Source organism: Molothrus ater, chromosome 24 (genome assembly GCF_012460135.2).
Source record: "Molothrus ater isolate BHLD 08-10-18 breed brown headed cowbird chromosome 24, BPBGC_Mater_1.1, whole genome shotgun sequence".
NCBI lineage: Eukaryota > Metazoa > Chordata > Aves > Passeriformes > Icteridae > Molothrus > Molothrus ater.
The window spans coordinates 2,304,497-2,321,059 of NC_050501.2; the positions used below are offsets into that span (position 1 = coordinate 2,304,497).

Genomic DNA, 16,563 nt, shown 5'->3' on the forward strand with positions numbered 1-16,563 from the left:
GGAGCTGCAGAGAGCGATGGGGGCAGCCCTGAGTCTCCTTTTCTCTGATGATTCTGTGGTTCTATGACCTCCACAGCCCAACCACCCCCATGCTCTGGGTGCAAGCTCAGTTTCACCAAAATCCCATCTCCTCCTTGGTCACTCTCCCATGTTCCCCAGCTTCCCTGGGGGCACCATTCCCCCTCTCATCCCAGACCCACAAGCACTGACAGCAGCAGCAGCCCCACCTTGTAATATTTAAAACAATTTTATTCATGAAAATATGCTGTACAATGCACTATACACAGTTCTTTACATTGCCACATACACAAACTCTAATAGCACAACCAAGAAAGTTACCATTGCCTACAATAAATGTGTGTGAGAGATGAGACCCTCCCCCCAGTCTGTACAGTTATAAATACGAGGGAAACGGACCCAAAACCGCCAGGGGAAGCAAACTGGGGGGTCCTGGGTGTCCCCCCACACTGGCTCCAGGCAGGGCAGGGTGGGAGCAGGGAGGGAGCTCCTGGTCCCAGAGGGGGAATGGCAGATGGAGAGGGGAGGATGGAGCTCACTGAGGTGGGATGTGGGGTGGCCTCGCTGATTGCAGAGAGGGAACCCAGAGCCTCAGGCAGTGCCACAAAGCCCTGCTGGGTGTCCCCTTCCCCACAGTGACAGTCACAGGGGGGGCACAGCCACGCCAGCCACCCCCAACTCCCCCAGTCCCTCAGCACCACCCACCTGGACACCACAGCCCACCTGCCCTGGTGCTCTGGTCCCCTGGCAGGGCCAGCAGTGCCACCCAGCCCTGCGGCCACCCTGTCCCCAGCCCTGCAGCCTCCCTGTCCCCCCGTGGCCGCCCCCGTGGCCGCCCCTCGCCCCGCAGGGCACTGAACACACGACTGACTGACGTTACCAACACCACTGCACCGCACACACGACAACCCCACGGTCACGAACCACGACACAGCTTGGCCAGGGGCCGTGCCCACGCAGCGGGGCAGGGGCACGGGGCGGCACGGCGGGCACGGGGACACCTCCCTCCTGTGCTGGGGACACAGGGACACTGCCCTCCTGTGCTGGGGACACTTCTTTCCTGTGCTGGGGACACTCCCCTCCTGCTGCTGGGGACGTGGGGACACTTTCCTCCTGTGCTGGGATATGGGGACACCTCCCTCCTGCTGCTGGGTACAAGGGGATGTTGTATTGCACTAAGGGGACATTTCCCTCCTGTGCTGGGGACACAGGGACTCCTCCCTCCTGTGCTGGGGACACGGGGACACCTCCCTCCTGCTGTTGGGGACACAGGGACACTTCTCTCCTGTGCTGGGGACACTCCCCTCCTGCTGTTGGGGACAAGGGGATGTTGTATTGCACTAAGGGGACACATCCCTCCTGTGCTGGGGACAGGGGACACTTTCCTCCACGGCTGGGGACACTCCCCTCCTGCTGTTGGGGACAAGGGGACACTTCCCTCCTGCTCTGGAGTAGTTCCCCCATCACATTGATGGCCAGCCAGTGTCTGTGACACTGAAGGGGGCTCGGGGACCCCAGCGTGGGAGAATCCCACCTCCAACTGCCCCACTGCTGCCCGGCATGCTGGTGTGATGCTGGATCTGTGCCTGGAGGGCAGATGCCTGGAGGAGCCAGGAATCCTTCCCTGTCTCCCATTCCTGGAGGTGAGATGCCTGGAGGAGCCAGGAATCCTTCCCTGTCTCCCATTCCTGGAGGTGAAATGCCTGGAGGAGCCAGGACTCTTCCCTTTCTCCCATTCCTGGAGGTGAAATGCCTGGAGGAGCCAGGAATCCTTCCCTGTCTCCCATTCCTGGAGGTGAAATGCCTGGAGGAGCCAGGACTCTTCCCTTTCTCCCATTCCTGAGGCCCCCATTTGCTCCAGGGCAGCCAGAGCTGCCCTCTCCTCCTCTCTGGGTCCCTCACACCACGTGCTGAACTGGGGGTTCAGGGGTTAAAGAGCCATTTGCAATCGGTTTCCAAGGATTTGAAAGATGCCTGCAAGGAGAGGTGGTGTACAAAAGGAATGCGGTAATGATCCTGACCAAAGAATAATCCTTTTTAAAAAAGCATTCAAGAAAGATTATATATAATAGAATATATTAAATTCTGTACATGATCAAATAATGTAAACATAATTAATTAACTTGTAAGGATGTCTTTAGAGACCGTGCCTGCCGTGTGCCCCAGGTGAAGGTGAGCAGTGGCACACAGGGCTCCTCTGTCACAGCCTTGTGGGTCAGGAGAGGAGCAGGAGGTGCCACCCATGGGTCCCCCTGCCCTGACCTGTGGCTGGGACCCAGCTCCATGGCAGAGGAGCTGGGGCAGGAAGAGCTGGGCTGGGAAAATGTGCTGGTTCTGTGCACTGACCCCACTGCAAGCCAGGGGCTGGGGGTCACACAGAGCCTGTGGTGCCCAGGAGGAAGAAAGGCTGAGCAGAGACCCCCCAGGACACAGCAGCAGCTCCCAGCTCCTCCTCCCAGCCCCTCCATCCTCTCCAGACCAGCTGCTCCTGCTGGCCACCAGCCTGACCCCCTCCAAACCCTGCTGCTCCTGGCAGCTGTGTGGAATGGCTGGGACATCCCTGGCCCTCTCCTGCCCCACAGAGTGGGGTCACTTCGGGGTCCTGACACACAGCAGGACCACGTGTGAATCGTGGTCCCCACCCCCACAGAGCCCCAGCCCCTGGCAGGTGGGTGCACCCCTCTTGCTGACAGCTCCTGGCACCCCAGGAGTGGGCAGTGAGACACTGGGACAGCCATGGTGGCACTGACCCCCCAGGAACCCCACAGCCCTGGCTGGGGCCCCCGTGGCACCTCCCTGAGCAATGTGGGTCACCCAAGCTTGGAGCAGGATGGACCCCACGCTGCGTCCAGAGGCCTGGGCGACCACATCCCTCCCTCCTCACACACACAGAGCCCCTCCTGGAGGGTGGCCCACATCACAGCCCCCAGCTTTCACCCCAACTTCCAACACCCCATGGCCAAGCCAAGATGAGCCATGTGATGGGACACATCACCCATGGCCTCTCTCTCTCCTCTCCCTAAGCTCGACCCTTTCTTCCTTCCAATGCAAAAACTCAATGGCAAAAGAGTGCATGAAATCAAATAAATACTTCCCCCTCCCCGCCCCTGCGAGCTGCCCCTGAGCCTCCAGCCCAGGGGTCCCTCACTGCCAGCAGGACCCCCCAGGAGCGTGCCCAGCCTGCTCCAGGCAGGGGCTGCAGCTTCTCCTGCACCCCAGGGCTGCCAGATGCTGCTCCAGGGCCGCTGGCTGCACACCATCACCACCCCCTGCCCACTGCTCAGCAAGGAACCCTGCCTGGAGCCACCAGGACGCCCAGCAGAGCTGGCCTGGGGGTGTGGGCTCAGCAGAGCCCCCATCTCCACCAGGACTGAGGGGCCACGAGCCCCCCCTTGCCCTGGGGCAGGGTCCCCACTCCTGACACTTCTGCCCAGAGGATTCATTTCCCAAGGTGGCTCAGAGAAGAGTTGTTCCCCAGGGGGGATGCCTGTGCTGGGGGTGTCCCACAGCACCAGCCATCACCACTCTGTCCCCCAGCCCAAGGGCAAATCCAACTGGCACCATTACCACGGGGCACTGGGCCTGTCTAGAAAGGCTTTCCCTTCCTGCTACGCCCTGGATCTGCCTGGCTCCGGCTGCCTCTCCCACCCACCTGCCCTGTGTCCTCCAGAGGATGCTGGCAGGACCTGCAGACTGGGCACACCTGGGGCTGGGCGTCCTCCCCCATCTCAACATTTGACCCTCCGGTTTGTGTTTCGTGTTCGACCTTAAGCTCAGACCGATGGCTCTCGCCTATCTTAACAAACAAAGGCAGAAGAGAAAGGAAAAAAAAACAGTTAGTCTCAATGTTCCCCTGGTGGCTCCCCGGTGGCAAGCCCGAGCAGGGGCAGGGGTCACCCGGGCACCCAGCTCTGGTTCGTGGGCTGTGGCCCCCCGGGCAGCGCGGGCACGTTGAGCCCGTTCTGCGGCGGGAGCGCCGAGTCGAAGTTGAAATCCATCTCATCACTGTCCATAAAGTCATTGAGGATGATGGACTCCACGTCGCACTCCAGGCTCCCGTTGAACATGTCCAGGTCCAGGTCTGCTGGGAACCTGTCTTGGCCCAACACGGGGGGGTGGACGGCCCCCGGGTAGGGGCCCTGCAGCGAATCCAGCAGGCTCATGTGTGCCCCTTGGCTATTGGCGTAGGGATGCAGGTGCCCGTGGTGGTGCGGCACGGCCGTCATGCTGCACGACTCACTGGGCAGGCTCATAAGGCTGACAGGATTGGCTAAGGCACTGGTGCTGACCGCAGGGTGGTGGCCGGCTGGTGACGGGTGGTACAGGGCGTTGCTCTTCATCAGAGAGCCCGGGTGGGGCGGGTAGGAGGACAAGGCCTGCTCTCCAGCCCCACACAGCAGCGGGTTGTGTCTGTGGCCACGGGCCGGCACCATGGGGCTGGCCTGCGGCAGGGGGGGCAGCTCCCCCGGGACCATGCTCTCCTTGTGCGCGTAGGAGATGGAGGAGAGCAGGTCCTGCAGCGAGGCGTTCCTGTAGGAGCTGGCGGGCGAGAAGGTGGCCTGCTTGTTCTCCTGGATGGTCTGCATGGGCAGGCGGCGCATGAGGCCCATGGCCGGCTGGCTGTAGATGGTCCCGCAGTAGGTGTTGGAGGCGGCCCCCATGCTGGAGCACTTGGAGTTGAAGGTGAAGCTGGAGCTCCTCTGCCGCAGGGCGGCCGGGGGGAGCTGCTGCGAGGGGCTCATGCTGTAGCCATCCTGCAGGTCCTCCAGCATGCTCTCCCCCAGGCTCTCGTTCAGGCTGATGGTGCCGGTCAGGTCGGTCAGCCGGGGCAGCTCCACGGAGCAGCGGGCGCTGAGGGAAGGAGACATGGTGCTGGAAGGGCTGGGGTACATCAGCGGCGACGAGGGGGTGCCATCATCCTCCTCCAGCTCGTCCGGCTCGTGGTTGGCCATGATGGGCGAGAGGCGCCCGCTCAGCGTGCTGGCCGTGGAGCTGGCCCGCGTCCTGAAGTCCGCCCAGGCGTCGTACTCATCGCTGGCGTGGGACGCGGGGCTCTCCGACCACTTGGGCTGCTGGGAGGACGGGCTGTCCTCGCCACGCTCCTGCGTCACCTGCAGCTGCTTCTTCTTGCTGGCCTTGCCCTTGATGCGCAGGAACTTGCTGTTGTTGTCCATGGACACGGCGCGCCGCCGCGGCGTCTTGCCCGTCTTGCCGCCCTCGGGGTTCAGCATCCACCAGGAGCTCTTGCCCGTGCCCTCGTTCTGCACGCGGATGAAGCGCGTGTGCAGGGACAGGTTGTGCCGGATGGAGTTCTGCAGGGACAGCAAGGACAGGGCAGGGTCAGCAGCAGGGAGGGCACCCCCGAAGGAAAGGGAGGCCCACGGGGCTGGGGGGAACATGGGGCACTGCAAGGCACCGTGGGATACCTGGGCTGAGGGTTTGGGGCTGGGAGGGCTGGGCTGGCAGGTCCCTCCCACATCCCACGGGTCACAGCCCCTTGCTGCGCCTCCCAGCTCTGGCTGGGGCACAATTCCTGCCATGACAGGTCCCAGGGACCCGCAGCAGCCAGGGGAGCACCCTGGGGACCTTCCTTCCCTGACAGGAGCCTGCAGAGGGACAAATGCAGTGACAGGGTCAGGACCATGCACAGGCCCAGGGCTTCTCCATCCCTCCCTGCCTCCCTCCCTCCCTCCCTCCCTCCCAGCTCTGTCTGTGGCACAATTCCTGCCATGGCAGGTCCCAGGGACCTGGAGCAGGGGAGCACCCTGGGGACCTTCCTTCCCTGACAGGAGCCTGCAGAGGGGTGAAAAGGCAGCAAATGCAGTGATGGGGTCAGGACCATGCACAGGCACAGGTGTCCATCCCTCCCTCCCAGCCCAAGGCCAGCACGTAGCCAGCACATCCCACAGGATGCTGCCAGCACAGCCAGCACCTCTGTGGAGATCCCAGCCTGCTCCCCACCAGCCCCACAGGAGAGGGGATCCCTTTGGAGGGGACTCCAAGCCCCTTCCCCTGCCTGGCACCACTCTGGATGTGCTCCCCTCCACCCTCAGCACCAACACATGCCCTGTGCAGGGCACATCAGCACCACCACAGCCCTAAACAACGTGTTGGCACCATGTGAGACCTTGTCCCCAAACGCTTGTCAGGCCAGCAGGGCAAGGAGGGGATTCCTCCCCTTGGCTCTTGTGAGACCCCATCTGCAGAGCTGCCTCCAGCCCTGCAATCCCCAGCAGAGCAAGAACATGGAGCTGTTAAAGCTGCTCCAGAGGAGAGGAGAAGGCTCCAGGGAGAGCTCAGAGCCCTTGCAGGGCCTGAAGGGGCTCCAGGAGAGCTGCAGAGGGACTGGGGCCAAGGATGGAGGGACAGGAGGCAGGGAATGGCTGCCAGTGGCAGAGGGCAGGGCTGGATGGGATCTTGGGAATTGGGAATTGTTCCCTGGCAGGGTGGGCAGGGGCTGGGCTGGAATTGCCAGAGCAGCTGGGGCTGCCCCTGGAGCCCTGGCAGTGCCCAAGGCCAGGCTGGACATTGGGGCTGGCAGCACCTGGCACAGTGGGAGGTGGCCCTGGGCTGCAATGAGCTGGCATTGAAGATCCCTTCCCACCCAAACCACTCTGGCATTCCCATTCCTCAATCCAGGATGGAAACCAGCACCAAAAACCATTGCAGCAAATGGAGAAAGGAAAGGAAAGAATGATTTCCTGCATGGTTCCAGGTGCCCCCAGTGCCATTTGCCACAGGGGGTTTGTAGCCTGGCAAGGCCTGGTTGGAGAGGTTTGGGCTCTGCCAGGGTGCCCAGAGCAGCTGTGGCTGCCCCTGGAGCCCTGGCAGTGCCCAAGGCCAGGCTGGAGCCACCTAGGACAGTGGGAGGTGTCCCTGCCATGGCAGGGGTGGGATGGGATGGGATGGGATGGGATGGGATGGGATGGGATGGGATGGGATGGGATGGATGGGATGGGAGGGGATGGGATGAGCTTTGAGGTCCCTCCCAACCCAAAGCATCCTGGGGTTCTCTGTCACCTGCCTCTCCCTGCTGACATGCAGCTCAAGGGATGCCAGCCCAGCTCCCTGTGCCTCAGTTTCCCCAGAGGACAAAGGCAAGATGCAGAGCCCAGGGAAGAGTCTGCAGCACAGAGACCCTTCCCCACGTCTGCCCAAAGGCTCAGGGCTGGCCAGGGGCTCCTGGAGAGGGGAGGCCCCTCCCCAGCCCCTTCCCAGCTGCAGGAGGGGCAGAAGGACGAGGAGGGGGAGGAACCCACGGCAGAGGGGAGAAAGTTTGGTGCTGTTGTGGTGTACAGTGGAATACTAATGAAGAGGCAAGTGAGCTCCAGCCTCATCTATCATATTATGTAATGGCTTACTTCTCTGCACTTCATTTATTTGGAGATTGCTCCCAGGCTGGCTCCTCGCCAGCAGCCACCAAATCCAAGTCTACAGAAATCAATCTCGCACTGACTGATTAAGCCGTGTTTAGAACTAATTGCTCCTTCGTGTGTGGGGAGAATAAATTACGGGCTTTAATTTCACATCTTTAAAATGCAACTGCAGGTATGGGCCAGCCATTAACCCCTTCCTGCACGGCTGGGGAGGGGGCTCAGGGGGTGGTTGGGACACAGCTGCCCAAACAGGGCTCACCACCTTCCAGCAGAGCAGGTCAAGCCCTGGCCTTGACACCCCCTGACCCTTCCAGCAGCTCTCCTTAAGCCACAGGATGATCCAAGCTCCCATCCCATCCAGGACCAAACTGCCATTCCGTCCATCATTGGACAGGATGATCCAAACTCCCTTCCCATCCAGGACCAAACTGCCATCCTGTCCATCATTGGACAGGATGATCCAAGCTCCCATCCAGGACTCAGCCACCGTCCAAGCAGCAGGGACAGAAGCACAGCAGTGGTTGTCACTGCCTGGCAGGGCCAGGGCCACCAGCCAGCTCAGCCCCACGGCGCTGCCCTGCACCCACAGACCATGGGGAGCTGGGGATGCCAAACTGGGCTTGCAGGAGCGATGCTCAGTCACTGCTGGGCCCTGGCAGGAGCGGGGACCCTGCCACAGCCACAGTCCCTCCCTGCCAGCACTGCCAGCCTGCCCAGCACAGGAGGCAGGAGATGCTGCAGCAGGGCTGGAGCTGCCATGCAGAGCATGGGGACAGGGGATGGGCTCTGGGCATGTCACAGCTGCACGGGGGTGACATTCAGCATCCTCTGCTACAGCCCCCTCCCACCCCAGAGGAAGCACAGGGCACCCCAGAGCCCCGAGGCAGGGCACAGGGCTGGCAGGGTCAGGCTGCCCGAGGCAGAGGAGACGAGGAGAGGCTGCTGCTTCTCCCGCAGCCGAGCTTCATTAAGAGCCAGAAGCCAGCAGCAATTAAGTGCAAGGTGCAGCACACCCGGCTCTCTCCTCATTAGCACCCCGGCACGCTCGCTGCCCGCGGCTCAGGGCGCAGGGAGCAGGGCTGGGGTGGGCAGGAGCTGATTATCAGCAGGACCTGCCTCACCCGGGCAGCCCCAGGCACCCAGCGTCCCACAGCACCCTGGCAGTGTCCTCCTGACACACAGGGGACGGCAGCTGCCTTGGCAGGGGGTGGTCTGGGGTCAGGAGAGGATGGTGCCAGCCCCAGGGCACCCACGGCACCTTTGGCACCACTCCCTGCCCTGCACCGTTTCTTGCAGGGGTGGCCGTGCTCTGTGCCCATGCTGTGCCCCCATGCCCCCTGTCACCCCTGCCTGTCCCCATGGCTCAGCCCCTCACTGCTAACCCAGCCCCACAGCCCCGCTGCCCAAACCCCAAACAGCACCGGGCAAGGGCATTGGTCAGGGCTCAGAGCCAGCCCTGCTGGGGGTGACACACAGCCTGTGACATCAGTGACACACAGCCCCTGACACCAGTGACACACAGCCCGTGCTAGGCATGGCACACAGCCTGTGACAGGGGTGACACACAGCCCGTGCTAGGGGTGACACACAGCCGGTGACAGGGGTGACACTCAGCCTGTGACACTCAGCCCATGCTGGGGGTGACACACAGCCCGTGCTGGGGGTGACACACAGCCCATGACAGAGGTGACAGCCAGCCTGTGCTAGGGGTGACACCCAGCCCATGTCAAGGTGACACCCAGCCCTGCCAGGGGTGACACCCAGCCTGTGCTAGGGGTGACACACAGCCCATGACAGGGATGACACCCAGCCTGTGACACCAGTGACACCCAGCCCGTGCCGGGGGTGACACCCAGCCCATGCCAGGGTGACACCCAGCCCATGACAGCAGTGACACCCAGCCTGTGCTGGGAGTGACACCCAGCCCATGCCAGGGTGACACACAGCCGGTGACAGGGGTGACATACAACCCCTGCCAGAGGTGACACCTGCACCGTGGACCCCACCCGCCCCCGCAGCTCAGCCGAGGGGACCGGGATGCTCTGGGGAGCACAAGGGCGGGCTGGAGGTGGCACCGGGGCTGCAGGTGCCCCGGACCCCCTGCCCAGCCTGGCTGGCACCAGGGCAGGACGAGGCTGAGCCCGTGCCAGCCCATGCCAGCTGCCGGAGGCTTTGCCAGGCTGGAACACCGCGGTGCCAGGGCAGTGCCCGTCTGCGGGGGCTGGTCCTGCTGCGGGGCCGGAGGGGGGGCTGCGGGCACCCACAGAGCCCCTCACCCCCCCAGGAGCCCTCCTCCGGCGAGCCTCATTGTCAGGGGAGCCGGCAGTGTGAAATCGGTCTGATTAGCAATTAGTGCCATTGTAACGGGATTAGCCGGACCCATTGTTCGGGAGAGTGCCTCGACTGTCAATGGGCAGCTGGCAGCGACGGTGAGGATGACAACGATGCTGCGGGAGAGCCTCACCCCCCGAGGGAGGACGCCTGAAATGAGCATCGAGCCCCGAGATGAACCTCGGACCCCAAAATGAGCATCGAGCCCTGAGATGAACGCCAGGCCCTGAAATGAGCATCGAGCCCTGAGATGAACCCCAGGCCCTGAAATGAGCATCGAGCCCCGAGACCAACCCCAGGCCCCAAAATGAGCATTGACCCCCAAGATGAACCTCAGACCCTGAAATGAGCATTGAGCCCTGAGATGAACCCCAGGCCCCAAAATGAGCATCGAGCCCTGAGATGAACCTCAGACCCCAAAAGGAGCATTGAGCCCTGAGATGAACCCCGGGCTCCAAAATGAGCATCAAGCCCTGAGATAAAGCTCAGACCCCGAAATGAGCCACCCACATGGGTACTGAGCCCAGGACTCAGACCCATGCCTAGAGCAGCAGGTGCCAGGGTGCCACCCCAGCCTGGGAGTGGGGCTGAGCTCTCCCCTGTGTGCCCTGAGGGGAGCAAGGGGGGCAAAAGGAGTGGCAAGAGCAGGAGCAGGCCCTGGGCAGAGCGGGGAGAGCAAACCAGGCTGGGCTCTGGGGCCCTCCCCGTCCCTGGCACATCCCTGCACCCTCTGCTGTGCCCCCCGAGCTGCCACCCCTCCCCTGTGCCCAGCACCAAGTGTTTTCAAGCAAAACCCAACCCCAGCTGCTCCCCACACCTGCTGTCAGAGGTCAGTCTGTCTGTCTGTCTGTCTGTCTGTCTGTCTGTCCAGGCTGCTGGGCCACCCAGCCAGGAGCCCATTGGTTGTTACCTGGTGTGGGCTCAGCACCGATGGCAGGAGGAAGCAGGGACAGGGACAGGGACAAGAAAAGGGACAGGGACACAGGGACGGGGCAAGGAAAGGGACAGGGACAGGGACACAGGGACACAGGGACACAGGGACAGGGACACAGGAACAGGGGCAAGGAAAGGGACAGGGGCAGAGGCAGGGATGGGGTCAGGGACAGAGAAAGGGGCAGGGGTAGGGACAGGGATGGGGATGGGGACAGGGAAAGGGACAGGGGCAGGGGATGGGGACAGGGGGACAGGAACAGGGATAGGGACAGAGGCAGGGACAGGGACAGGGATAGGGACAGAGGCAGGGACAGGGACAAGGAAAGGGACAGGGAAAGGGACAGGGACACAGGGACAGGGACAGGGAAAGGGGGATAGGGATAGGGACAGGGAGAGGGATGGGGACAGGGACATTAACAAGAGCTCTGCCAGCAGCACAAGGACGGCTCCAGGGGTTAATTGATCCTTATTCACTCCTTGCACAACAAAATTGCCACTGCTGGAGGAAATATTGCAGAGGGCAGAGGCTGCCAACCCCCTCAGTGGGGCTTCATCCCTGGGGGTGATGTACAGGGAGGGTGGTGGCATGGGACACTCAACGGTGACACCGCCAAAAACATCATATTCACCCCAAAAATGGCTCAGGCACCTGCTGGCACCATGCCCTGGGCACGGACAGCCCTGCTCCCTGCATTGGTGTCACCAGTGGCTGAGCTCAGCCCCCAGCCCTGGCAGGGCCACCCCGAGCAGCGCCCAGGCCTGTCAGGTAAGCAGGTGGCAGCTGGCACACGTGGCAGGGCTGCCCACAGCGGGCAAGGCAGGCATCCCGTGCCAGGGATGGATGGCCCACGAGGGCAGAAGGGGACCCTGTGCTGGGCCACAGGCAGGCAGCTGCAGAGAGCCACCAGCCCCTGTGCCTGCAGGGGCACCCCATATCAGGGCACCCCACATCAGCCCAATCTACACATCCTGACCCACATCAGCACACCCCATATCAGGTTACCCCATATCAGTGCACCCCATTTCAGCATCCCCATACCAGCCCAATCTACACCTTCCTGACCCCGTCAGCCCACCCCACATCAGCCTCATCCTGACCTACATGAGCCCCACACTGTTCCCACCCACACCAGCCCCACACCAGCCCCACACCATCCTGGACCACACCAGCTCTCCCTGGGTGGGTGAACCCAGCAAGGGGAAGCCCATGGAGCCAGGCAGGGGGAGGCAGGGACAGGGACAGGGACAGGAACAGGGACAGGGACAGGAATAGGGACAGGAATAGGGACAGGGCAGGGACAGGGACAGGGGATGGGACAGGGATAGGGACAGGAGAAGGGAGAGGCAAATGGAGGCAGGGGCAGGGATAGGGGCAGGGGAAGGGGAACGGGAAGGGGCAGGGGCAGGCAGAGCAGGGGGAAGCAGGGGCAGGGCAGGGGGAGGAGAAGGGGCAGAGGGAAGCAGGGCAGGGGGAGCAGAGGCAAAGGGAGGAGAAGGGGCAGGGGGAGCAGGGGCAGGGGGAACAGAGGCAGGGGAAGCAGGGACAGAGGGAAGCAGGGGCAGGGCAGGGGGAGCAGGGCAGGGGGAGCAGGGGCAGGGCAGGGGGAGCAGGGGCAGGGGGAGCAGGGGCAGAGGGAGCAAGGGCAGGGCAGGGGGAGCAGGGGCAGGGGGAGGAGGAGGGACAGAGGGAAGCAGGGCAGGGGGAGCAGGGGCAGGGGGAGCAGGGCAGGGGGAGCAGGGGCAGGGGGAGGAGGAGGAGGGACAGAGGGAAGCAGGGGCAGAGGGAGCAGGGGCAGAGGGAGCAGGGGCAGAGGGAAGCAGGGGCAGGGCAGGGGGAGCAGGGACAGAGGGAAGCAGGGGCAGGGCAGGGGGAGCAGGGGCAGGGGGAGCAGGGGCAGGGGGAGCAGGGCAGGGGGAGCAGGGGCAGGGGGAGCAGGGGCAGGGGGAGGAGGAGGGACAGAGGGAAGCAGGGCAGGGGGAGCAGCCGCCCCCCGGCGCGGGGCTCTGGCCGGCGGCGGCGCGTTCGGGTCAGCGCTCCGGCTGAGCAGAGCGGGGCTGACGCGCTGCTAATTGAAGCAAATGCCCATTAGAGCTGCGAGGGGCAGGTGGCCGACACGCGAGGAGCCCGGGGCGGCACGGCCGGAGCATCCCCGCCTCCCCCCCGCGCTCCCAGCGCCGCCGACAGCTCATTAGGGACCGCTAATGACCCCCGAGGTGTGCGCACAGCCCGGGACAGCTGGGCATGGCGTGCTGCGGCCTGAACCCGCCCTGAACATCCCCCAGGCCCCTGTGTGCCACCCCTGAACACCCCCGGCCCCTGTGTGCCACCCCTGAACAACGCCAGCCCCTGTGTGCCCCCCCTGTGCCACCCCCGGCCCCTGTGTGCTACCCCTGTGTCATCCCTGTGCTACTCCTGTGCCATCCCTGTGCCACCCCTGAACACCCTCGGTCCCTGTATGCCACCCCTGTGTCATCCCTGTGCCCCCCCGTGCCACTCCTGTGCCACCCCTGAACACCCCCTGACCCCTGTGTGCCACCCCTGTGTGTGCCACCCCTGTGCCACAGATGGATGGATGGATGGATGGATGGATGGATGGATGGATGGATACAGAACTAGGGCTGGTACTGAGTGATTTCAGTGCTGGGGAACACCGGCCTGGTCAATCCAGCTACCACAGCCTGCACAAACATCCCCCCCCCCCAGTGCCCTGGGCTTCTCCTGGTGGGGCCAGAGCAGCCCCAAAGCCGCCCTGAGTGACGCCTTCTCCAGCCACAGCAGTTCCCAGGCTGGGTCAGGACAGGAGGGGCCACCAGAGCTGGTCCAGCAGAGCTGGGACAGGTCCCATCACCCCACAGTGCCTGTCCTGCCCCACCAGCCCAAGGTCTGTGCTGCCCACCCTCCAAGGGCTGACCTGAGGGGCAGAAGAGGAGCCCGGGAGTGATGATGAGGATGGCAGTGATGCCTGTGCAGCCTGCGTGCAGAACCACACCCCTGCCAATGCCCCAGCACCCCCTGGGGCCCCACACCCTCCCCAGAGGGCTCATTAGATCAGGGCAGGGCTGAGCATAACGAGCAGGCACAGGGATCCCTCTGGGGCAGGGCTGGGGAGCTGGGGACCCCCCTATGGGACTGGGGGATGATTGGGGAGCTGGGGACCCCCCTATGAGACTGGGGGATGATTGGGGAGAGCCCAGCCTTTCCCCAGTTCCTGCAGGAGCCCCACAGAGCTGTGGGCACCCAGCACCCAGCTGCAGCTGCCCTGGCACCAGGAACCTGCCAGGGGCACAGCCGCACGGTGCTGGACCCTCCCTGGCTGTGGGGTCACTGCAGGTGCCACTGCAGGGCTGGCAGGGGACAGCCAGTGTTGGGGAAGGTGAAACAGGAAAGCCTTATCAATATGATTGTCTGGCAAAAGATTTTGAGAATATGGAAACTCTAAGGGAGATTGAAATGAAAGCAAGCTTTGAGATCCCTCAGTTCCTGAACAACTGGAAAACAATGGCATGGCCAGCTGAAGGTGATCCCCTTTTGATCAAACAATCCCCTCTGCTTGCAGACAGGCCCGAGGCTCAGAGCAGACCCTGCCAGCTTGGCAGAAGGGGCCCAAAGAGGAGTTTGTAGGGTTTAAAATGTAACCCAGTGTGGTAATGGAATGATTCTTATAGGCTGTATGGAAATGCTGTAGGATTTGTGTCTTGGACTAGATTGGTTAGTGAGAATTAGAATATTCAGCACAGAAGAAGATTTATGGTGTTGTAATGGGAACCTTGCGCTCTTAAGTCTTTGCTCTTACCTTTTGTCTCTTAGCTCTTGCCTTTTACTCTCTTACCCCTTTTACTCTCTTACCCCTTTTACTCTCTTCCCCTCTCACCCTCTCTCCCCCTCTCTTCTCTCAGGCCTGCTCTGAGCTGTGGCTGGCAGCTCCCAGCAGGGCCCTGCACCCAGGCCCTTTGCAATAAACCCCAAGTTCCAGCCCTGGCTGCAGAGATCTCTGCTCTCTGTCCATCCCCACCGTGCTACTCCCATCAATCCCACAGCCAGGACCCCTGCCCACCTCCATCTCTGCCCAGAACGTTCCAGAGGGCAGGGGCTGGGGCCAGCTGAGCTGGGTGCTGCCCATCTCAGCTCTGTGCCCCTGGCATGGGCACCTGCTCACCCCCAGTGCCCACCCAGCTCTCAGCCAGCCCCAGGGGATGCTGTGGGGGCTGAGTGAGGGGCTGGCACAGGGTGGGACTGCCCAGGGCTGGGCTCCAGGTGCCAGCACAGCTCTGCAGAGTGCCCACATCCAGCTAAGGGACATCACTCCCTCCTTTGGGGACAAACCCCGCCCTGAGCACTCCCTGCCCGCCCAGACCCCCCCTGCAGCAGCTGAGGCCAGCTCAGACCCTTGGGGGACCCTCTGTTACCCCGTAATGCTCTAATGACAGCCCAGAGCTGCCCACCAAAATAGCTGCAGTAAATCACCCCGAGCTGAGCTGCCGTGCCGTTTTTGCATGGAATTACAGGAGTTTTTCCCCTGGGTTCAATTTCCTCCACACCAAGTTCTCACCGCAGCCAAATCATTAAAGCAGCAGCGCTCCCTTTTCCTCGGGCACCGCTTGATGTCCCTGCTGGGGCCGGGGCTGCCTGGGGACAGCGGTGTCCCAGTGCCCCCAGGCGCTCCTGGCTGTGCTCAGAGAGCCCCGAGCTGCTCCCAGCCCGAGGCGAGGCACATCAAACCCTGCTGGGAGCCCGGGGACGCCCAGCAGGGATGCAGGAGGTGCCCCGAGCAGGATGCAGAGCCCCAGCAGCAGAGGAGCTGGCTGTTCCCTGCAGGAAAACCGCCCACTCCTCCTCCTCCTCCTCCTCCTCACCGCCTGCGGGAGGAAGGGGGAGCAGCAGCGCTCAGCCCGCACCACCCCATGACCCACAGCGAGGTGTGGTGCCATGAAACGCCACCCCTGGCTCACCTGGAGGGACACAGCCACATGTCACCCCCGGGTCACCTGGAGGGACACAGCCACATGTCACCCCCGGGTCACCTGGAGGGACACAGCCACATGGCACCCCTGGCTCACCTGGAGGGACACCGCCACATGGCACCCCTGGGTCACCGCCCTGCCCGGCTCACTGAGCAACTGGGCAGCAGCAGGAGCACCAGAGCTGGGATGGGGAGCCCAGCCCCTCCTCATCCTCATCCTCATCCTCATCCTCATCCTCATCCTCATCCTCATCCTCATCCTCATCCTCATCCTCATCCTCCCCTGTCTATACCACCAGGGCTGGCCGGATTTCCAGCCTGGAGCTGCCTCTGAGCTGGGCTGTTCCTAGCGAGCCAGGGAGGGCTGGGCAGGGAGACAGCACCTGTGGGGCACACGTGTCCCCTGGTGTCCCCCGTGTCCGTCCATGTCCCCCCCGTGTTCCCACATGTGCCCCCGTGTCCCTCCATGTCCCCCCGTGTTCCCCACCTATTCCCTTATATCCCCCCCCATGTCCCACAGTGTCCCCCCGTGTCCCCTCGTGTTCCCCCTGTTCCCCCATTGTTCCCCCGTGTTCCCCCTGCATCTCCCCATGTCCCCCCGTGTCCCCTCGTGTTCCCCCTGTGTCCCCATGTTCCCTCTCTGTCCCCCCATTGTTCCCCTGTGTTCCCCCTGCATCTCCCCATGTCCCCCTGTGTCCCCCACGTTCCCCCTTGTTGTCCCCATGTTCCCTCCCTGTTCTCCCTGTGTTCCCCCCATACTCCCCCACATCCCTCCCATGTTCCCACCGTGACCCCCATGTTCCCCCTTGTTGTCCCCATGTCCCCCTGTGTTCCCCCTGTGGTCCCCACCTATTCCCCCATATCCCCCTGTGTTCTCCCATATCCCCCCCTGTCCCCCCGTGTTCCTCCATGTTCCCCCCCTGTCCCCCCCCTCTGCTCCGGGG

At 63.1% G+C, this 16,563-nt stretch overlaps 1 protein-coding gene across 2 annotated transcripts in view; it reads right to left on the reverse strand.

Annotated features, from left to right (window-relative positions):
* Positions 1–228: 228 nt before the first annotated feature.
* FOXO6 (forkhead box O6) overlaps positions 229–16,563 on the reverse strand; it is a 45,090-nt gene continuing 28,755 nt past the window's right edge. Inside the window, exons 2-3 of one of the 2 annotated variants that reach the window (XR_008508824.1) lie at positions 1,266–5,330; positions 229–1,235 (exon numbers count right to left, since the gene is read on the reverse strand). Coding sequence is in view for 1 of the 2 variants with exons in the window: in XM_036397218.2 (XP_036253111.1) it covers positions 3,912–5,330 (1,419 nt within the window). In the remaining variant the exon portion in view is untranslated. Of the gene's footprint in view, positions 5,331–16,563 lie in introns of both variants that reach the window. The other variant, XM_036397218.2, reaches the window with a different exon arrangement.